Raw genomic sequence first — 23,175 nt, 5'->3', positions numbered from 1 at the left:
GGCTATTTTCTAAGTCAACTTATTTAATAGCAGGTAATGGACTTCTCCTCCAAGAACTTATCCAATCCTTTTTTAAACACAGCTATACTAACTGAACTAACCACGTCCTCTGGCAACAAATTCCAGAGTTTAATTGTGCGTTGAGTGAAGAAGAACTTTCTCTGATTAGTTTTAAATGTGCCACATGCTAACTTCATGGAGTGCCCCCTAGTCTTTTTATTATCTGAAAGACTAAATAACCGATTCACATCTACCCATTCTAGAACTCTCATGATTTTAAACACCTCTATCATATCCCCCCTCAACCGTCTCTTCTCCAAGCTGAAAAGTCCTAACCTCTTTAGTCTTTCCTCATAGGGGAGCTGTTCCATTCCCCTTATCATTTTGGTCGCCCTTCTCTGTACCTTCTCCATCGCAATTATATCTTTTTTGAGATGCAGTGACCAGAATTGTACACAGTATTCAAGGTGGGGTCTCACCATGGAGCAATACAGAGGCATTATGACATTTTCCGTTTTATTCACCATTCCCTTTCTAATAATTCCCAACATTCTGTTTGCTTTTATGACTGCCACAGCACACTGAACCAACAATTTCAATGTGTTATCCACTATGACACCTAGATCTCTTTCTTGGGTGGTAGCACCTAATATGGAACCTAACATTGTGTAACTATAGCATGAGTTATTTTTCCCTATATGCATCACCTTGCACTTATCCACATTAAATTTCATCTGCCATTTCGATGCCCAATTTTCCAGTCTCACAAGGTCTTTCTGCAATTTATCAGAATCCGCTTGTGATTTAACTACTCTGAACAATTTTGTATCATCTGCAAATTTGATTACCTCACTCGTTGTATTTCTTTCTAGATCATTTATAAATATATTGAAAAGTAAGGGTCCCAATGCAGATCCCTGAGGCACTCCACTGCCCAATCCCTTCCACTGAGAAAATTGTCCATTTAATCCTACTCTCTGTTTCCTGTCTTTTAGCCAGTTTGTAATCCACGAAAGGACATCGCCACCTATACCATGACTTTTTACTTTTCCTAGAAGTCTCTCATGAGGAACTTTATCAAACGCCTTCTGAAAATCCAAGTACACTACATCTACAGGTTCACCTTTATCCACATGTTTATTAACTCCTTCAAAAAAGTGAAGCAGATTTGTGAGGCAAGACTTGCCCTGGGTAAAGCCATGCTGACTTTGTTCCATTAAACCATGTCTTTCTATATGTTCTGTGATTTTGATACTTAGAACACTTTCCACTATTTTTCCTGGCACTGAAATCAGGCTAACTGGTCTGTAGTTTCCCGGATCGCCCCTGGAACCCTTTTTAAATATTGGGGTTACATTAGCTATCCTCCAGTTTTCAGGTAAAATGGAAAATTTTAATGATGGATTACAAATTTTTACTAATAGGTCTGAAATTTCATTTTTTAGTTCCTTCAGAACCCTGGTTATCAATCAGGCCTACCACATCTTCTAGGTTCACCGTGATTTGGTTCAGTCCATCTGAATCATTACCCATGAAAACCTTCTCCGGAACGGGTAACTCCCCAACATACTCTTTATTAAACACCGAAGCAGAGAAATCATTTAATCTTTCCGTGATGGCCTTATCTTCTCTAAGTGCCCCTTTAACCCCTCGATCATCTAACGGTCCAACTGACTCCCTCACAGGCTTTCTGCTTCGGATATATTTTAAAAAGTTTTTCCTATTAGTTTTTACCTCTACGGTCAACTTATTTTCAAATTCTCTCTTAGCCTGTCTTATCAGTGTCTTACATTTAACTTGCCAACGCTTATGCATTATCCTATTTTCTTCTGTTGGATCCTTCTTCCAATTTTTGAATGAAGATCTTTTGGCTAAAATAGCTTCTTTCACCTCCCCTTTTAACCATTTGCTGTACAAATGTTAGGAATCTTTTTATTTTGTATCTGTGATGCTGTGTCATTAATAAAAAGTAATTTGAAAAAAACAAACAAACACTGCATACACTTTTTCAGGCACCTGATAGTCCTTGAACTTTGCATATATAAATCACTGTGAACAAGGGCAGTATATCAGCATGTTTAGTGCTAGTCGCCTTTGAGGTTTTCTGCCCTAGTTTCATGGTGTGAAATGATTTTTTGTATAGTTTGATAAAATTGACCACATTTCCTAATTCACTATGGGGCTTTCCCAGTGTCAGATTTAGGTTTTTGCTGGCCCTAGATGCTGTAAGTGCTATTGCATGTGCCTTCTTTCCATCCTAGCAGTAAGATCAGACAACAGAGAACAAAAGGTCTAAGCTACAGCCATACAGTTTGCTGCGGCAGCGCAGGGGTAGATTCTGGGGCAAGAATTAGAAAATTCTGAAGCACATTGGAAAACATTACCGTCTTTTATATTATAATATAAAAAATAAAGTAGTTTTCCAAACTTATTTGTATCTGTATAATTTATATTGTGTGAGGAAAAGGCTCTCAAGTATCAATATAGGAAGAAGATTGTGGGGATGGGATGAGGAGAAGAGGGTGAGATGACTAGGGATAGGGAGAGGAGAGGAAGGAGAATAAGGAAAGGGGTGAGGAGAAGATGAGAGAACTGGAGATAGAGGGGCAGAGGACCAGAAAAGGGAAGGAGAGAAGATGGGGAAGATTGATGAGGCAGATCAGGAATCTGGAATGGGGGAATAGGAAGGAGAGGAGGGAGGTTCTGGGATTGAGAAAGCAGAAGACAGAATAGGAGGGGGATCACAGGATACAGGATCTAGGATCAAGAGTTCCAGGAGGGTTTCAGGATCTGGGGAGAAGGGAGAGAAAGGGAGGTTCCAGAATCTGGGGGAAGAATCTGGATTGCAGGGGAGGCGGAAGAGAAAAATGTCCCTGCTGTGCTCCAGGCCTGCTCCCTTTTGCATTTCCGTCTCCTTTCTAATCTCCTATCTAGCAGGACTGGAGCTTATCCATACACACACTCCGTTGCCAATCCCTTCCCACACACACATACAGACATTGCCCCCTATGCCCCATTCCCCTTTCTCTCAAACACCCCTCAGCCAATCTCCCTTTACCCCAATTTCTTTTCCTCAGCCCCTCCTAACCTCCTCAAAATGATCCCCCATTGCTCTGTCTGCTCCAGGCTCACCCCCTCTCTTTTCTGTCCCTGAATGACAGGAAAGGAGTAGAGGGGGTGGATTAGGGAGCAGAGTGTCTCTTCTTTGGTACGCTATATCTGTTCCAGCCTCAGCTCCTCTCCTCCTGTTCCCTGAACACTACCTGGGAGGCGAAGGGCTATTTCCTGCTGAATCCGATTCAGCACAGCTGGGAGGCAGCAAATCTTCAGCCACCTTGCTGCCGCCCAGATTTTTGCTCCCCTAGGCACAGGCACAGTGTACCTATTGCCAAATCCAGGCCTAGGTTTTCCCCATTTTATTCCTATGAAAAAATGTTGGTGAGCAGGGCTTGTATTTAAATAAATTCCAAAATATCCTTTAATAAAGTATAGTATATTTTTATTTAGAAAAAAAGAATACCATTCTTTCATTTTTTCCCTTCTACAAATATATTTTTAATTTCTTTTGATAGGAATTGATTATGTTTCCTGCCCTACCACAGAGGAATGTGAGCAGAATCCAGTAGAGTCTTTCTGGAGAATTGCTTCAATGACCATACGTTATTCTGTGAAAATTCATAAAGCAAGTGCGAGATTAAAAAGGTTGTAGTGACGTTTGAAAATATCATTCCTAAAGGATACAATAATAAAAAATGCCTGTGCTGGTACACATTCCACTGATATTTTTACCTGCGGGGTTGCACCAAAATTAAACAAACTACACCAGCAGTTTTGACTTATTGCCTAAGGGAAAATTACCTGCAGAGATTTGTACCTGCTTGTTTACCTGATTGTATTTTGTGTATATAGGATAATTCATGTACTGGTCCTTGTACTCTCACTGCTGCTTATATCCTGCTGATGTTCCAGCACTACTCCCTCCCACTCAGAGACCCTGCCCACACTGTATACTACACTGTTTGAGCTTACTGGAGGATCAACCAAAAGATTGAACACAGAATATGAAACAGGCCTACTTTTGTGTCTGCACATGTCTCCAACTTAAGAACATAAGAACATAAGAAAATGCCATACTGGGTCAGACCAAGGGTCCATCAAGCCCAGCATCCTGTTTCCAACAGTGGCCAATCCAGGCCATAAGAACCTGGCAAGTACCCAAAAAACTAAGTCTATTCCATGTTACTGTTGCTAATGGCAGTGGCTATTCACTAAGGGGCGAACAAAAGTACGCTGGATTTGATAAGATATGCGCATAGCCGCGCGTATCTTATAAAATCCGGGGTCGGCGCGCGCAAGGGGGTGCACATTTGTGCAACCTGCGCGCGCCGAGCCCAGCGTGAGCTGCATGTTCCCTCCGAGGCCGCTCCGATTTCGGAGCGGCCTCGGAGGGAACTTTTCTTCGCCCTCCCCCCACCTTCCCCTCCCTTCCCCTACCTAACCCACCCCCCCGGTCCTATCTAAACCCCCCCCCTTAACTTTGCGCGTGTCGCCGGCAGCCCTGCTCCGTCCTCCGGTCCCGGGGGCTGGTCCGGAGGCCTCGACCATGCCCCTGGGCCGGCGCCACGCCCCCAGGCCTGGCTCCGAAATGCTGGGGCACGCCCCCGAAACGACACGTCATTTCGGGAACGCCCCCTCCCTCCCCTTTTCGAAAGCCCTGGGACTTACGCGCGTCCCGGAGCTTTACGTGCGCCGGCGGCCTATGCAAAATAGGCCGCCGGCGCGCGTGGGCCTTTTAAAATCCGCCCCTATGTGAACTTAATAGCAGGTAGTGGACTTCTCCTCCAAGAACTTATCCAATCCTTTTTTAAACACAGCTACACTAACTGCACTAACCGCATCCTCTGGCAACAAATTCCAGAGTTTAATTGTGCGTTGAGTGAAAAAGAACTTTCTCCGATTAGTTTTAAATGTGCCCCATGCTAACTTCATGGAGTGCCCCCTAGTCTTTCTACTATCCAAAAGAGTAAATAACCGATTGACATCTACCCGTTTATTATTTTTTTATTATTATATTAACTTGTTTATTATTATTTTCTTTATCACCTGGCAGCTTTCAAATGCTCATTTCTGGGCTTTCTGATTTAAATAGCCCCCAGCCACCCGGGGCTTGGGTGTCATGACCTTTACTCACAGCTTCTTAAGGAGGGTGGGGGGGGGGGGGGGTTGTTCCATTTTTCTCTCCATGCCCCAGCTGAGCTATCATGGCAACAATCCTCAACCCAGAGGCAAAAACCACAGCTCCCCTCAGAAACTACTAGAAATTTGCTCTACGGTCTGCTGAGAGGTGTCTTTTGGTCTCCCACCCTCCCAGAGGCTATGAATGTCACCTCCACAGACTTCCCAGCTTCACCCTATCCGAGGAGCAGGAGCTGGGTATGTGGGGGATGGAAAATAATAAAATATGAGAACTATGTTGTATATTTTAACTTATCACATACTTGTTTCTTTTTTTTTTTTATTGCATTTTTAATTTTACACACAATACACATTGTGAAGGAAAAAGCAAGTAGTATAAATGGAAACTAGTCTAATACACATATCCAGTGCTATTAATCTTACAGGAAATAATTATGTTTTATACCACTTTTTCATAAGTGATCTTGGGGGTGGGAGGGGAGAGTATAATTTGTAATTCCAAGAACGAAATTATATATCAGATAGCAAAAGGAAATATCAGGAGGCTGACTGAGATAGCCTAAACATTGCCATTGTGCACTGGTTGTGTCGCATTAGGGTGTGAGTCCATGAAATATCGTAGCTGTGATGGCTCAAAGAACACATAAGCAGGATTGTGAAATTTTAATAACACATTTACACGGGTAACACAATGTGTATCTTGAGCACTTAGTCACTGCTTCCTCTCTCATTTCTAAGAATTTCTTTCTTCTTTCTTGCGTTGTCCTGGTGATGTCCAGGAATAACCACACTTTTTGCCCATAAAATAGCTCAGTTCTATTTCGGAAGCACAACCTTAATATATTATTTTTCTCTGTAAGAAAGGCAAAAGTCACAAACAGTGCTCCTCTAGGAGTGACTTTGTCCTCAAGTGTTAGTTCCAACATATCAGTAATATTTATTTGCTGTTGTTGCTGTTGTATTTCCTGATTTCTTTGCTCTGTCTCAATTTTTTCTGAGGTAAATAATAAATCTTTGTAATTAAAGGTGCTGCTTAAATAGGTATCTTTAAGATCGTATTCAAGTATTTTTTAAACAAGACCATCGGTAACATTTGGCTTATAATCGGAAAATTTATTACCCTCACATTCAAATTATGAAGTGTATTTTCTTTATTCTCAATTCTCTTATTCTGAACATTTTCAAACTGTAACAAATTCTGTTGGTGATTTTCCACCACTTTAATCTTCTCTTCCAATGCATTTACTTTTCTTTCTCGAGTCAAGATCCTTTCTTCGTTATAGGCACTACTTTTATTCGCTTCAAAAACAGATTTAGATAAATTCAAAATCGCTTTTTTTTCAATAGCTGCAAGTGCTTCCCATGTTGAGTCTATTGTTATAATAGCCGGTTTAACAGGAAAGGAGGATAAAACTTGTAATGGCTCACCCCTTCTCGCGGCCTCAGTGTCAGAGTCCCTTCCAAGTTCCAGCGTTGAAGCAGCGGGCCTGGTGTCATTCAGGGCTGAAGATAAATATGTTCCCAGTGGAAGTCCTTGAAGTTCTTGTTCAGGGAGGCTCTTTTGTCCCCTCTTCAGGTACAACTCCCAGTTCTCTCTCCTTTAGAGCTCCAAGCTCAATCGGGGTCCCCGGGACCGTTTTCGCCACAGCTTCCCCCGCTGCTCTCTCACAGTGCGGTGGGGACGGCGTCTCTGGAGTGCCAGGGACTCAGCGAGATCTTGTCGGCCTGTGGTAAGGACGCTCGCTCCGCGTCCTGGCCCTCAGCGGCCCTCGCTCCCAGCTCTTTCGGCGTGGAGGTGAAAAAGGTCTGTATTGATAGCTGTTTTTCTTCCAGACTATCAGAAACAGCTAGGCTTTTTCGAAGCCTAGCTTTTCGTTTAGTATGCGGCATTTAGGAAATTTAAATAGGCTGGTATTTAAGGAAATAAGTATAAAGTATCAAGCAGCTCCTTCTCCAACCTCTCAGTCAGCCGCCATCTGACATACTTGCATGAGTCTGTTATATGTTCTTCTTCAGACCCTGACAGGCCTTGAACTATGTGTATTGTCACAGGCAGCTGTGCAGTAAAAAACATCTTTATTCCATGCATCATATATATAGAAACATAGAAACATAGAAGTGACGGCAGAAGAAGACCAAACGGCCCATCCAGTCTGCCCAGCAAGCTTTCACACCTATTTGTTTTCATACTTATCTGTTACTCTGACCGCTGAGGTCAGGGCCCTTATTGGTAACTTTTTGGTTCCAATTCCCTTCCACCCCCACCATCGATGCAGACAGCAGTGCTGGAGCTGCATCTAAGTGAAGTATCTAGCTAATTGGTTTGGGGTAGTAACCGCCGTAATAAGCAAGCTACTCCCGTTTGTTTACCCTGCCTGTGCAATTCAGTCCTTGTTGGTTGTCTGAATATAAATCCTCTTTACTTCATTCCCCACTATTGTTGAAGCAGTGAGCTGTGCTGGTTGTATTCCAAGTGAAGTATCATGCTTAATTGATTTGGGGTAGTAGCCGCCGTAACAAGCAAGCTACACCCATGCTTACACCCAAGTACACCCATGCTTACACCCAAGCTACACCCATCAGTGTTCGCATCACATTTATAATTTTCAGTTCCTTTCCTTGGACAGCAGTAGTATCACCCCAAAAGGATACACTGGTGTTGCATTGGTGCCGCAACCGGGCCTGCTCACCTCGCTCTCCCTTCCTCCAGCTCCGGGCACTCCTCCCTCACCTCTGCAGCCAGCTCGCGGAGTCCCTGATGGCTTCCCCGAACTCCAACTCCTTCGCAGGCTTTACAGTGGAGCTCTTGTCGGGGCTCCACGTCTTCGGCCCCGCCCCTAGGCATGCGCGCAGCCCGTGCTCCCACATTTAAAGGGCCCAGGGTGGGAACCTTGGGCCGGATGCCGTCCGATGCGATCACCTGAGCCCGGTATATAAGGCAGGGCTCAGGCTCCAGTTCCTTGCCTTGGCAAATGGGTTGTCTCTGCTTAGAGAAGTAAGTTGCCATTCTGTGTTCCTGCATTCCTGTTCCTCGCCTGTTCCAGTTCCTTGCTCTGTGTTCCTGCGATCCTGTGTCTTCCAGTGTTCCTGTTTTCCTGCGTTCCTGTGGTCCTTCTGTGCTCCTGCGTCCATTCCTGTTCCTGACCCGCTTCCCAGGTAATACCCTCCGGACTGATTCTTGGTACTGACCTCGGCTTGCCTCTGACTATGATTGAACTGACTCACGGATTTTGACCTCTGCCTGCCTCTGACCACGTTTGGACCACTGCCTGGATTTGACCTCTGCCTGCCACTGACTACGCTTGGACTGACTTCTGGAACCTGACCCTTGCTTTGGCTGACCACCCTCGGAGGGATACGCCGGCTTTGACCCTTGCGCTACATATGGACACTCTCTTTGCTACTCCTGTGGCTATCAGGCCTGCCTGCTCTAACGTCATCCATGGCCTTCTACCAGCTAGACCACTAGGCTCTGCCTATCCTGACTGGAGGACCTTCAGTTCCTGTTCCATACCAGTGGTCTCCGGGAACCTCTGTTCCGGTCTAGCTCAACCGTTCTCCAGCTGCCGTGCACCCTTGCTCTTGGTGGGCACACCTCTCCGCTACTTCTCTGGGAGATCCTCCGAGGCCCACCTAAACCTAGGCGGTCCTGGTACCCAAGGGCCTAACCCGTGGAAACCCCTGACTGTTATTGGTGAAGCTCCAGCTAGCCTCTATCTCCATGGTGCTCCGCCTCCTGGCGGCAGGTGCCCTCTGGGAACCCTCAGGGGGCCGTATCTATCCTGCGCCAAGCCAAGGGTCCACCTCCAGCGCAACAATTGGTAGTCATTTACAGGCCAGCCCAATTCTCCAGGGCCAAATAAAACCAACTGTATCTTTGTAGATTCAAAATCCCTAATGGAAGGAGGCATATCTGCATGTGAGTTTGGGTGAGCCCTCTCTCCTGGCTCCCCAACGTCTTCTGTTTCTTCCTGAACTGAAGTACTCTTTCCCTTAAGAAACAGACTGATCCTCTTCAGTAGCTCTATGAGTCTCAGCTGTGTCTCCCAATTAGTAACACACCTTTCTATGGCTGCTACATTAATCCTAATAAATAAATAAATAACAGTTCTTTGCCAAAGATCTCCAAACTGTACAGGACCCATGTTTCTTGTTCCTTGTAGTTTTACAAGCCCCTGGCCAACTCTTGTTCACTTTTTATTTCTGCCTTAAAACAGTTTCACCTGAAACTCCCTTTAGAGTTCCCTCTGTCTTCTGGAGAACCTAACTGTCCAGGCTTCTTCTGCCTGTATGCAACCCCTATTTCACCACAATATGTAAACCACTATGAACAAGGGCCCTATATCAGAATGATATTTTTACTCTTTATAATAATAGAAAGATTAAGTTAGATTTTAATTAATGTAATTTGTTGGCAAGCTGATCTGAGACCTATTTGTAACATACTCTGTCAAATTATAATTTATTTGCATCAAGTTTAGTTGATTGCTCTCCAGATCTTCAGCTGACAATAAAGGAAGGGATAATGCTAGCATGTTACTTCCCTAACTCATTTTAACACAATGGATTCTTTTCAGCAGGGGAAGATATCTTCAGGGTCCTCGGTTCTTTGGGATAATGATGCACTAGTAAAACAGCAGGGTATTTCACCTGGGTTTACTGGGGGGTATAAATACCAAAATGTAAAACTTTTCAAGATTTTCCTCCCCAGTTCCTCTTGCTCACCTGCCTCCCCATCCACAGAATAAATCAGATATGCAATTAAGAAGGACAAAACATTTACTTATTAAAATATAACCATTCAGATAAATGTATTTACATCAGAAAGATTTAAAGAATGAGTCTAGGATGTATTTCTAGGAAAAGAAAAATTCTATTTCCAAATTTCTTTTCGAGTTTGGATCTAGCCCTCTATGCAAAACAAACAAATCAAGAGCTTTTCTTGGCACGCTTACTCAGGCTCACTTATACAGAAACACACAAGTGCTCATACTCATGAGTTCTAAGCCCCCTGGAATCTTTCCACGCAGGATTATAAATACCCTGATTTATTTATTTATTTATTTATTTATTTAAGGGTTTTTATATACCGCGGCATGTTGGGAAACATCACCTCGGTTTACAGAGAACATTAAATTAGCAACAAGCTTTACAATCCACATCAGTTTACAATGAACATTAAATTAGCAACAATCTATACGATCTAGCAATTATAGAATGGTACATATCGGATAAAAATTAAAACTATAAACTAATTAACATTATAATACACATATTTACAATATTGGAATAAGGAACGGGCGATGGGGATTGCTTGAGAGTCAGGCATTGATATACAGGTTAGAAGATCATATTATTCTTTGCAATAGTAAGAGTCTTGCAAGTATATAGGGTGTGTTTGGCGATATTGAAAGAAACTGTGTGGTATGGATAGATGTTATTGGATATGTGTCATAAAAGTCATATGATTAGTAGGGGAAGTGTTCATAAATTGTAGGCTTGTTTAAACAGCCAGGTTTTCAGATTCTGTTTAAATTTCTTGTAGCAGGGCACTTGACGCAGATCTGTGGGCATTTTGTTCCAAATGTTGATTCCAGCTATCGTGAATGATCGTTCTCTCGTAGACGCATATTTTATATGTTTGAGCGATGGGATACAGAGTTTAGCTTGGTGTATTTTTCTTATCGGTCTGTCTGATGTATAGAATGTAAAATGATCAGAGAGCCAATGCATATCTTGGTTATATAATGATTTGTGCATAAGAGTAAGAGTTTTGAATAATATCCTCAATGAGATCGGAAGCCAGTGGAGGAATTGTAGAGCTGGAGTGATGTGTTCGTGGTGGTGTGTGTTCGTAAGCAAGCAAGCAGCTGCATTTTGTAGCATCTGTAGTGGTTGAAGAGAATTTTTTGGGAGGCATAGTAAAATGGAATTGCAGTAGTCCAATTTCGATAATATAGTAGCTTGTAGTACAGTCTGGAAGTCTTGTGGGTGTAGGAGAGATTTGATCCTTTTCAATGTGTGAAGTTTATAGAAACCATTTTTGATGGTGGAAGTAATACATTTTTTTTAGGGTTAATTGTTTGTCAATAATAACGCCCAGGCTGCGGACTTGTAAGTTGTGTTGGTCAGATAGGGATTGTATATTAGGGCTAGAATGTATGTTGTTTTGTGACGAAATTATGAGAAGCTCTGTTTTGTTGGTATTTAATGCTAAAGAGTTTTCTGTTAGTAGATTCTTAATGTCCGCTAGTGCAGTATTCCAGGTTTTGAGAGCGTTGGGTAGGGAGCCATTGATTGGGATTAAGATCTGCACATCATCTGCATATATGAAGTGTGGCAGACCCAGATTGATCAACAGTTGACAGAGTGGAGTGAGGTATATATTGAAAAGAGTTGAAGAGAGAGAGGAACCTTGGGGTACTCCTTGTAGCAGACTTTTGGGTTTGGATTCATGTTGGCCGATTCTCACACTGTATTTTCTGTCGCTCAGAAAAGATTTTAGCCAACATAGGGCAGTGCCAGTAATGCCAATTTGTGAGAGACAAGTTAAAAGAGTATTGTGGTTGACAGTGTCAAAAGCCGAAGAAATGTCCAGCAGGGCAAGTATAAAAGAGTGCTTTTAGAATTATATCGGAGAGTGTTAAGAGAAGAGTTTCGGTACTATGGTACTTACGGAATCCATATTGGGCTGGGGAGAGCAATTGATTTTCATCCAGGTATTCAGTGAGTTGTTTGTTGATGATTTTCTCTAAAATTTTGGATAGGAAAGGCAGATTCGAAACTGGGCGGAAGTTTGTTGATTCCGTTGGGTCCAAATCTTGTTTCTTCAGTGTAGGTTTTATTATGGCGTGCTTGAGTTGTGGGGGTACAATTCCAGAGGTGATTGATTTATTAAGAATCTTGGTTATGTGTATTGCAATTCTAGAAGGAAAGGCGAGAAGTGTTTTTGTAGGCATGATGTCAAAAGGGTGTATTGCTGGTTTCATTTTCTTGAGAATACCTTCAATTTCTAGTGTCGTTGAGGTTTCAAATTTTGACAGGGGAGCTGAGCAGTGAGTGTGTAGTGTAGGTGGTTTCTGGGCAGGAAAAATAGAGATGTTAGAAGGGGGAGAGGTAGAGATGCTATTCATAATGGCATTAATTTTGTCATGAAAGAAGGTTGCTAGTGATTCACATCTATTTTTGTCATCATTATCTGCGTTGAAGTTTGCTGGGGGAGTGATGATGCTAGAAACATATTAGAAGAGAGCGCGTGGGTTAAATTGGTATTGGTGGATCTTTGAGGCGTAGTAGTTTTTCTTGGTTTCATCTGTCGTTTTCCGGTATTCATGAAGAAGTGATCTAAATTTTTGAAGAAGCACTGGTGTTTGGTTTCTACGCCATTTCTTTTCCATTTTACAGAGTTCAAGTTTCAATTTTCTAAGATCAGGGGTGTACCAGGGTTTTTTGTCTTTCTTTTCTGTGTTGATTTCTTTAGTACGTAGTGGGCAGAGTTCATTAGCTTCGTTACTAGTGATGTGGTACCAGGAAGAGCAGGCCGAGTTGGCATCAGTGAGGTCTAACTTGAGGAGTTCTTCCGAGAGTGCTTCAGCGATGTTTTCGGTTTTGCATTGTTTTCTGAAGGTAATAGATCTTTTTTTGGTATGAGGAGAATGGGGGTTGCATGTAATTGTGCAGCATGTGTCTATCCTGTAGTGGTCTGACCAGGGTAGAGGGGTGCATTTGGGTGAGTCAGTGTCAACAAGTGAGTTAGTGAATATATCATCAAGGGTGTGACCACTTTTGTGAGTAGGGCCTGAAACCAGTTGTTTAAATCCTAGAGCATTAAGGGTGGTAAGAGTAGCTTCACAGGCTGGTGATAGAGGGGAGCGGTCGAAATGTAGGTTAAGGTCTCCTAGGATGATAGCAGGTATGTTAATGTTGTTGTATTTAGATATATATTCTGTGAGTAATGAAGGGTTATTTCCTAGTATGCCTGGGGGAGCATGGATAAGGCATATCTGTAGATCTTTTGATTTATAGAGAGCAATCTCGATTTTAGGCGGTGAAGTGAAGGTTTGCAGAGTGAGATTGAATTTCTTTTTTGCAGCCAGGAGAAGTCCGCCTCCTTTCTTTTTAGATCTAGGTATAGAGAATATATTGTAGATGTCTGTAGGTAGTTGATTAGTAATAGCGATGTCCGTGTTTTTTAGCCATGTTTCCGTTATTGCACAAATATCAGGGGACTCGTCTGTAAGGATATCACCTAATAGAGTAGCCTTTTTTAGGATGGATTGAGTATTTATAAGCATGAAAAAGTCATCAGACCTAATATTTGGGAGAGTGGTGAAATCATGATAGGAATTAGAGATTTGTCATATGGTAAGTTGATCTTGGTGCTGTGTGAGAAGTTCGAATATTTGAGGATAGGAACATGGAAAGTATTCATGTCAATGAGATGGTAGGTTTGAATGGCGATTTGTGATACTTGCGGAAGAGGAAAGAATTAATGGAGTATGGTCTCATTCATCGAGAAATCAGTTCAAGTCTTGTCTGAGACCAGTACGGCGCTTCTCTTAGCTTCAGCGGGGGGTGCATTTCAGGGGTGCATTTCAGGGGTGCACAAAGGGGCAGGCCCCTTTGTCGTGTTCCTTCGGCGCGCGACGTTCGGCGCGCGGCACCTAGCAGAGCCTTGTTTAAAGCCCGGCGGGGCTGGCTCTGATTGGATGGGCGCTGTTGGGTGGGCGGGCCTCGGCGCAGTTTCCTTTTCAGATTTTTTTTTTTTTCTGTGTTGTGAACGGCGCGGTCGGTGCTGGAGCCGCCCGGGTGGGGAGAGAATATTATACTGACCTTCCCCCGGCGGGGCTTTGACGCCGATCGTGCAGGCCTTCCCCGGCTGGTGCGTTCCGGTGCTCCAGGAGAGTGAAGAAATGGCGCCTATCAGAGCCTTGTTTAAAGCCCGGCGGGGCTGGCTCTGATTGGATGGGCGCTGTTGGGTGGGCGGGCCTCGGCGCGGTTTCTTTTTCAGGTTGTTTTTTTTTTTTTCTGTGTTGTGAACGGCGCGGTCGTTGCTGGAGCCGCCCGGGTGGGGAGAGAATATTATACTGATTACTTAGTTCTATTTGCCAGGCCCCCTTCTCTTCTTAGATACCACAAGGAGACTGACTTCATAGAAAAATTAGGGCCTGATTTTCAAAAGCCCTTCATGTGTAAAATGCATTTTTATCTGTGTAAGTGTGTTTTTGAAAATTGCTACAATAGTATGTTTCATTTATGCATGCAACTCCTTTGAAAATTCACCTGATAATGTATATTTTATTATTAGGAACATCAGTTACAGCAGATATGATAGAGTTCTAATTGCAAAAACATAGCAAGAGAGAGTGAAAGAGTTCTGAAATATTTTGTTACATATTATGTACATGAAATTTACATATCTGTTCATTATTCTAAGTTTCCATGCATGGTTACAAGTTAGCACATTAGCTACATCACTGTATTGATCTGCTATTAATTTGAAATTTTAATTATTTATTTATATTTGATACTTATAGTCTGCCTTTCACAGCCACTTCAAAGTGAATGATGTTTAGATAGATATGTCCTTGTCCACAGAGGGCTTACAATCCAAGTACCTGATTCACTAAGGGTTGTTCCCATAGACACAAAATAGGCAAAGAGCCTTAATGAATCTAGCTATAAATTAGTCCCTGAGGCAATAGAGGCTGAAGTGACTTGCCCAAGATCACAAGGAGTAGCAGTGGGATTTGAACTCTGGTTTCCATGGTTCATCACCCACTAGACTACCTCTCCACTCCAAACATGTCAGAACTCCCTAGTCTATAGTGCCATCCAACAGATGCATGCTCACAGAGGTCCGGATTTGTTCCTAACATTTTACCTATATCTAATTTATTGCTAACATAATAGAATTATTCTAATCGTTACATTATGCATCTAAAGAGAGCCTCCTGTGCTTATTCCCAGCTATAATAAAAGTCAGAAGGATACTGGGCTACATAGAGAGTCATAACCAGTAGGAGAAAGGAGGTTATAATTCTTCTGTACAAGTCTTTGGTGAGGCCTCACTGGAGTCTGCACCAAAGATTTATGAGATGAGACTGTAGGACCTAAATATGTATTCCCTGGAGGAAAGAAGAGACAGGGAAGATCTGATATAGACTTTTAAATACCTGAACAATATAAATACACAAAAATCAAACCTTTTCCAGTGCAAAGAAAACTGTAGTCATGACATGAAACTCCAAGGGGGTAAATTCAGGAACAATATCAGGAATGCTATCCCGAAAGAGGTGGTGAAGATGAGAATGGTACTGAAGTTCAAAAGGGCAGGAGATAAATACAGAGGATCCCTAGTGTAAGGAAGGTTTCACCCCTTACTGAATGTTTTTGTCCTTCTTTTCATCTGCTGGGAGAGTTTTGCATTTTTAGATCCTTCCCAATTGGTTGGCCATTCCCCCTTATTCTGGGATTGGCTGAGTTCCCCTTTATAAGCTGGGCTGAGCACAAGAAGGTATGTGTTACGCCTGTCGGTCACAAACGGCTGAGATCACTATTGCTCACCTCCTTTGCTTCCCTGACTCCATGGGGTAGATTGGCAGCCTCTGCTAGCTGCCGACGACCCACCTACTGCTCCCAGGCCTCCCGGGTCAGCAGGGACGCCGCCATCTTGCCACCCGGACTCTCTAGGCGCACGCGCGCACGCACGGGCCAATCTTAACCACATCATGGTGGGAACCTCTGGTCATTCCCTCTGGATGACATCATCCCTCTCGGATACTTAAGCCCGCTGGCCCTGCCTATGGATGACTTGGCAAAGAGTTCCATCCTTGCTAAATCCGCCTCGCTCTTGAGGACCTTCGCTCCAGTTCCAGTTCCTGCTTCCCGGTGTGGACGTCTCGGGTACCTGCTCCTTGGGGGCCCTTTCCTCGTCTTAGCTATCCACTCCTTGGAGTGCCTACACCTGGGATTCTGCCTACCCCGTTCCCCGGGGCTTTCCTGGAACCTACACAGCTCTTCGTGAGTACTCCGCTCTGTGGACCTTCTTCTGCTCTACCAAGGACCTCCCTGGTATACCCCGCTCTGTGGACCATTACCATCCCTACGGAGGACTTCTTTGGATATATCCACTCTGTGGGCCTTTTCCTACTCCACTGAGGACCTCACTGGCATACCTCGCCTTGTGGACCACTACCATCTCTACTGAGCACCTTCACCAGTGTACCCTGCTCCGCGGGCCACTACCATCTCTACAAGGACCTCATCTGCATACCTCGCTCTGCGGGTCACTGTCATCTCTCCCGAGGACCTTCCCGGTGTACCATCTATGAAATTGTTTAGATGTGTAACCCTTGCTTGGGGTGTGTTAAGTCCCAAGTGCATACAAACTAAATTTTATCTTCAAGGCTGCTCCGGATAACCATTTCATTCCCACGCTGATTCTTAATCCCTGAGGGGACTCTTTCTACGGGGGGGGGGAGCTCTCGCTTATGGCCCAGAAAGAAGGTTACCAGTGTGTGTGCTGTACTTTAGGTGCTTCCCCTGAGGTGAAAGGTTATATGAATCAGACAGGACCAGGTCTGGGTGTTAAAATAAAGTTTACTGATTTTCAAAGTTAAATAAAGTCCATTTGTCCAAAATGATGAGAGTACATCTGACTTTAGGTACAGGGTTCTCTTGCAGTGTAGGTAGGTGTCCTTATTACAGACCTCTGGGTAGAGCCCTTGGTGATATTAAATGCGCATACTCTCCCAGCGGCTGTGCTGTGGGAATCCTAGTGGAGAGGTCCCCTTCACATTACAAAAATCCTACCTTCAGACATCTTCCTTCTCTCAGATACCCAGCCTGTCCTGGTTCCTTGTTGTTCAGAGATCTAGATGGGGTCTCTTTCTCTTATTCTTCCTTCCTTTGGTTCAGCTGTTCCTTTATCCTCAGCTTTTACTTCAGGTGATTTCTTGTGTGGAAAAATCTGTGGGATCAGGCTATTAATCCTGCACTGAAATCCCAGCGGGGAAGGGGGATCCAAAATCCCTCCCCATTAACTCAAAGTCCAAAACACTTAAAAGTTTAACTGAATACTTCTTCCTAAACGGGGGTTCATACTGTCACAGATGCTTGCCACTTTCAGGGTGTGAATGGGCTCACTGGTCTTCAGCCTCTGTACCTTGAGTACAGCCAGCAAGGATGATGTTCCCCAAAGAAGCAGGGTGAACTCAGTCCTCTCCAAATACACTCGTCTAGATTTTACTGTCTCTCGCAGCAGAACTCATCACTGGTGCTTGCCTACTTAGGGTTTAGAGAAGGCTCACAGGTCTTTGGACCCCCAGTGAGAGGCCTTTTGCCCCTAAAGGGATCAGGCTCAACTATCTATCTCTCTGTAACTTAAAGCGAGAAGGACCCTCTGGCAGGGAGTGCACGATGAGGTATCCCCTCCGAAAGAAAACTCCTTAGGGCAAGGCTGGGAGGCCCTACTAGAGTGCGGGAAAAAATACATCTTTACTCTGCAGCTGCTCTCGCTAACCGAACCCCTGAGTGTTAAAATGGCTGAACTAAATAACACTGAGTTACCCAATCCAAAGCCTCCTGGTAGGGGGGCCTGAAGGGAGGGATGCCTCCTACTAAATGTGTACTAAGGATAGGGATAGTGGCATCTAGTGGCCAGACTCAGAAGGGGTGCCACAAATGTCTGGGGAACTCTCCTGCCCCAAATCAGCTGTGTTTAAAAAAGAATTGGATACTTTTTGGAGGAGAAGTCCATTACCTGTTATTAATTAAGTTGACTTAGAAAATAGCCACTGCTATTTATAGCAACAGCAGCATGGGATAGACTTAGTTTTTGGGTACTTGCCAGGTTCTTATGGCCTGGTTTGGCCTCTGTTGGAAACAGGATGCTGGGCTTGATGGACCCTTGGTCTGACCCAGTATGGCAGGTTCTTATGTTCTTAATAAAGCAGTTTTGTTGAAGCACATTACAGAGGTATATTGTAATCTTGCTTTGTGAGAATATTGTGTAAGCTTTCTTTTCCTTTCTAGTCCTTAGTATGATGATATTTTGAAGGCTTCCTCTATCTCGCTCCTATTCTTAATCCTTATATAAACAGCACAGATAAGCACTTAAGTGCCAACTGATATGGCTTTACACAAAACCTGGCCTTTGCACAAAACCCTCTCATATAAAGCAGAGGCCAGCACTGAATTGTTTGCTTTACTACCAGCTGTGAGCAGTTATATCACATGACTATCACTCCACACTGTGACAGGAAGCACCTAGGGTGTTGCTCTGAATGGCCAGAGTTGATTTTTTTTTTATGCAAAAAGACAGACACTTGAAGACAGTTTTGAAAGTTTAGCACTAGAGCCATGCATTTAATTCAGTCATTATTTCAGATTTGATCATATTATGATCACTAATGCCAAGTGGCCCCACCACCATTACCATTACTTCTCTCACCAAATCCTGCGCTCCACTAAAAATTTGATCTAAAATTGTTCCCTCTCTCATTGGTTCCTGAACCAGTTGCTCCATAAAACTGTCATTTATTCCATCCAGGAACTTTATTTTTCTAGCATGCCCTGATGTTTCACTTACTCGGTCAATATTGGAGTAATTGAAATCTTCCATTATTATTGCACTACCACTTTGGTTAGCTTCCCTAATTTCTCTTAGCATTTCATTGTCTGTCTAACCATTTTGGCCAGGTGGACGGTAATATACTCCTATGTTTATACTCTTCCCCAACACACAAAGGATTTCTACCCACAAAGATTTGATTGTGCATTTAGTCTCAAGCAGGTTCTTTATCCTGTTGGACTCTATGCCATCCCGGACATAAAGCACCACCCTGCCACCAAGATACTCCTCTCTGTCTTTGCGATATAATTTGTACCCCGGTATAGCACTATCCCATTGGTTATCCTCTTTCCACTTTGCCTTGGAGATGCCAATTAATTCTATGTTGTCATTCACTGCTATACACTCTAATTCAGGAGTCCCCAACCACCGGTCCACGGACCGGGACCGGGCCGTTGGGGTATTTTTGCCGGTCTGCGGCGCTGCTCTCCCTGGCTACCGTTCATTGGTTGCTGCTGCTGCGGGGAGACGGGGTGAGGCTGGAGACCCGCCTCCTACAACCCCAAAAGGAAGGAAGCAGACCCGAAAAGCAAGAAGATCAGCAGGGCCGTGGTGGAGCTCACGTCACCATGGCCTGAAGAAAACAGTCGCATCTAAACATGCAGGTGCTCCTCCTCCTTCCTGCCCATGTGGCCCCGGAAGAAAAATGTTGCTGGAGCTGCATGGGCAGGAAGGAGGAGGAGCATCAGCCGCATGCAGAAGAAGAGCAGCACGGCCCGAGAAGACCAGGGCCGCTGCAGAGCCCATCCTGCAGCAGCCCGTGAAGAGGAGGCCCAGAGGTGAGAGAGAGGCTGAGGGTTTGTAGAGTGTGTATGTGTGCGTGTATGAGATGAATTGAGAGACTGTGTGTGGGAGTGAAGACCTGAATGTTTGCAGAGACAGCATGTGAGAGCCTCTGTGTGTTTGAGTGAGACAGCATGTGACAGTGAGAGCCTGTGCTTGAGCAAGACAGCATGTGGGAGTGAGAGAGAGCCTGGGTGTGTGAGACTCAGACAGCATGTGCCATTGAGAGACTGTGTGTATGAATCATTGTATGAGAGAGAGCATGTGACAGTGAGAGCCTGTGCTTGAGCAAGACAGCATGTGGGAGTGAGAGAGAGCCTGTGTGTGTGAGACTCAGACAGCATGTGCCATTGAGAGACTGTGTGTATGAATCATTGTATGAGAGAGAGCATGTGACAGTGAGAGCCTGTGCTTGAGCAAGACAGCATGTGGGAGTGAGAGAGAGCCTGTGTGTGTGAGACTCAGACAGCATGTGCCAATGAGAGACTGTGTGTATGAATGATTGTATGAGAGAGAGCATGTGAGAGTGAGAGCCTGTGTATGTGTGTGTGTGTGTGTGAGAGAGAGAAAGCATGTGAGAATGAGAACCTATGTGTTTGAGGGAAGAAGACAGATGGAGAGAAAAGAAATAGAAAGAAAGGCAATATAAAAGGAATTGGCAAAAAAATAAGAAAGGGAAGGTAGAAAAAAAAGCCTGTGACCAACCGATTAGAAAACTAAGATCAGACAGCAGATGTAAAAAAAAATAAAAATTACTTTTTACTGATTGGCACATGTAATCTTTGGGAATGTGCAAGAGTAGCACTTTCTCTATGCGGATCTCACAATATATAAGATCAGCATGGAGGAACTGGAAGCCCATGGGGCCTGCACAGAGGAGGCAGCAGAATGGGCTTCAGTGTCAGTAGCAGCAATCAGCACCTCCCCAATAGCCACACGGCAGCAGTGACAGTGGCAGCAGAGGAATGAGAGAGGCTCTGAGGTTGTGAGGGAGCCAGTGAGAATAAGAGCATTAGGGGTAGATTTTCAGACGAGCGCGAACAGCCTACTTTTGTTTGCGCTCCAGGCGCAAACAAAAGTACGCTGGATTTTAGTAGATACGCGCGGAGCCGCGCGTATCCACTAAAATCCTGGATCGGCGCGCGCAAGGCTATCGATTTTGTATAGCCTGCGCGCGCCGAGCCGCGCTACCTCCCCCCGTTCCCTCCAAGGCCGCTCCGAAATCAGAGCGGCCTTGGAGGGAACTTTCCTTTGCCCTCCCCTCACCTTCCCCTCCCTTCCCCTACCTAACCCACCCGCCCGGCCCTGTCTACACCCCCCCCTTACCTTTGTCGGGGGATTTACGCCTCCCGGAGGGAGACGTAAATCCCCGCGCGCCAGCGGGCCTGCTGCGCGCCGGGCCGCGACCTGGGGGCGGGTACGGAGGGCGCGGCCACGCCCCCGGGCCGTAGCCACGCCCCGTACCCGCCCCCAAAACGCTGCCGACACGCCCCCGGAACGCCGCGACGACCGGGCCCGCCCCCCGACACGCCCCCGACACGCCCCCCTCCGAGAACCCCGGGACTTACGCGAGTCCCGGGGCTCTGCGCGCGCCGGGAGGCCTATGTAAAATAGGCTTCCCGGCGCGCAGGGCCCTGCTCGCCTAAATCCGCCCGGTTTTGGGCGGATTTAGGCGAGCAGGGCTCTGAAAATCTACCCCTTAGTGTGTATGAGAAAATCCAGGGGAGTAAGAGTGTGTGTGTGGGAGGGCGAGAGAGTATCTTACAGCCTGAGAGTGTGTCAGTGTCTGTGAGAGCGAGAGGTTATGGTTGGGTATAAGAGCATGAATGTGTATGTATGTGATAGTGTATGTGTGAGAGAGAATGGACATGTGAGCATGTGTGTGAGAGAGAGAGGATAACCTCCTAATCCTCGACAATATCAGGGTGACTGGAAATCAAGAGCTCCCATGTATGGACAGCAGGGGCCTTTTAAAATCCTTATTAGTTTTAATTATTGTGTGTTATTTGATATATGTGCTGTTTTGAAATATTTTATTGGTGTTTGGGAAATTGTAAAAATGTATATGATTTTAATTAATAGAAATTCTATTTATCAGTGTTTTAAAGTATTCTTTTATTAGTATGGTTTTACTATTATAACTGATGCTTTATGTTTCTTGATTTTATTTGTTTTATGAGGAATTGTGGTTCTGTTTTTCCATTGTTAATACACAGAATCTGGCTTCTTGGTGTTTCCATTATTTTAAAAATAAAGGTGTTCCTTTATTTTGTATTCTGTATTTGGTGAGGGTCTGTCTCTGCTCTGTGAGTGTGACCATGATGAGAGATTCTGCTAGCATGTAGTGTCTGTATAGGGATCTATAGCAATCGGGTTTGTTTTGTTTCCCCAGTAGGTGGTGTATTGTTATCCTAGGACCCAATGTAATATTTACCCTTGCTTATTCACAGGTAGGGTTTTTGTTGTTTGAGTCCTTGGTGTTATTACTGTTATGTTATGATGGGATTGCAGTCTTGATTTTGAGTGTTATTTTTTGTGGGGCTTTGTGTTAGTTCACAATGTGTCTGGCAGTGGAAGGTGTTTGTGCTGCTGTTACTGTGAGGTGACACCAGAATTTGAAAATATCTTTTAGTATGATGAGCTGTAATGGAAACATCCAAGCTCCATTGTTTGGGGGAATTTCAGTGGATGCACAGAGTTACAGAACTGGAGGTGCAGGATTTATAAATGTCATAATTAAATAAGTATGCACTAAAATCCAACCCCATCCATAACCCCACCCCTATATGACCAAAGCCACCCCCCCTGCCCCACCCCCACCCCACCCTGCCAGGCCATGGAAAAATGGTCTTGCTTGAAGCCGGTCCCCAGTGGAAAAAAGGTTGGGGACCACTGCTCTAATTCATCCATCTTACTTCTTAGACTTCTGGCATACATGCTGTATGCATGTCCTTTTATGTGCATAGGGGCAGGTGTTCCAGGGGGTGGAGTCTGGCTGGGGTTGGGACTTATACACATGCTTTTTGAATTTAAAAAGAATGTGCTTAAATTCTCTCAGCAAAAACTTTGTACACCAAAGAGGAGATGGAACTGAGTTTTGCCAGAATTATTTTTAAAGCGAACTTATGCACTTAGGTCTGCTTTGAAAATCTGGTGTAACTTATGTGCAAATTTACCAGCTAACTTAAATGCAATGTTACAAAATTACCTCCTTAATTATATTTAAACTGCTCAAAAATATTCTGATCTGCAAAAGGATGAGCAAAGATATTTATTGCATTGCTATGAAGTAGTCTTTCCGTGTTCATATCCCTGGTTTCAGGCATAATTTGGGAGGTGCTGGATTTCCTGGGTGAGGGGAGTTTAGCTTAAATGCGCAGTGAAATAGACCAATGTAACAATGTGCTGTCCTTTGTTACAGTATGCAAAGCAGAGCTCTGGGGTAATACGTACCATGCTGAATGGTTCTGCTACGGGTGGAGCCTTCCCAATTAAGAGGTAATGGATAAATAATGATATTAGAATCCTAATTATCCAAGTTATTCAGGTAACTTGTATGAATA

At 44.3% G+C, this 23,175-nt stretch overlaps 1 protein-coding gene across 1 annotated transcript in view; it reads left to right on the top strand.

Annotated features, from left to right (window-relative positions):
• Positions 1 to 23,175, top strand: part of LOC115080235 (ADP-ribosyl cyclase/cyclic ADP-ribose hydrolase 2-like) — a 116,875-nt gene that overhangs the window by 51,931 nt on the left and 41,769 nt on the right. The window contains exons 4-5 of the mRNA XM_029584390.1: positions 3,573 to 3,667; positions 23,034 to 23,110. Of these exons, the coding sequence (XP_029440250.1) occupies positions 3,573 to 3,667; positions 23,034 to 23,110 (172 nt within the window). The remainder of the gene's footprint in view (positions 1 to 3,572; positions 3,668 to 23,033; positions 23,111 to 23,175) is intronic.

Source organism: Rhinatrema bivittatum, chromosome 1 (assembly GCF_901001135.1).
Source record: "Rhinatrema bivittatum chromosome 1, aRhiBiv1.1, whole genome shotgun sequence".
In the NCBI taxonomy this organism is placed as follows: domain Eukaryota; kingdom Metazoa; phylum Chordata; class Amphibia; order Gymnophiona; family Rhinatrematidae; genus Rhinatrema; species Rhinatrema bivittatum.
This window is presented reverse-complemented; position numbering and strand designations above follow the sequence as displayed.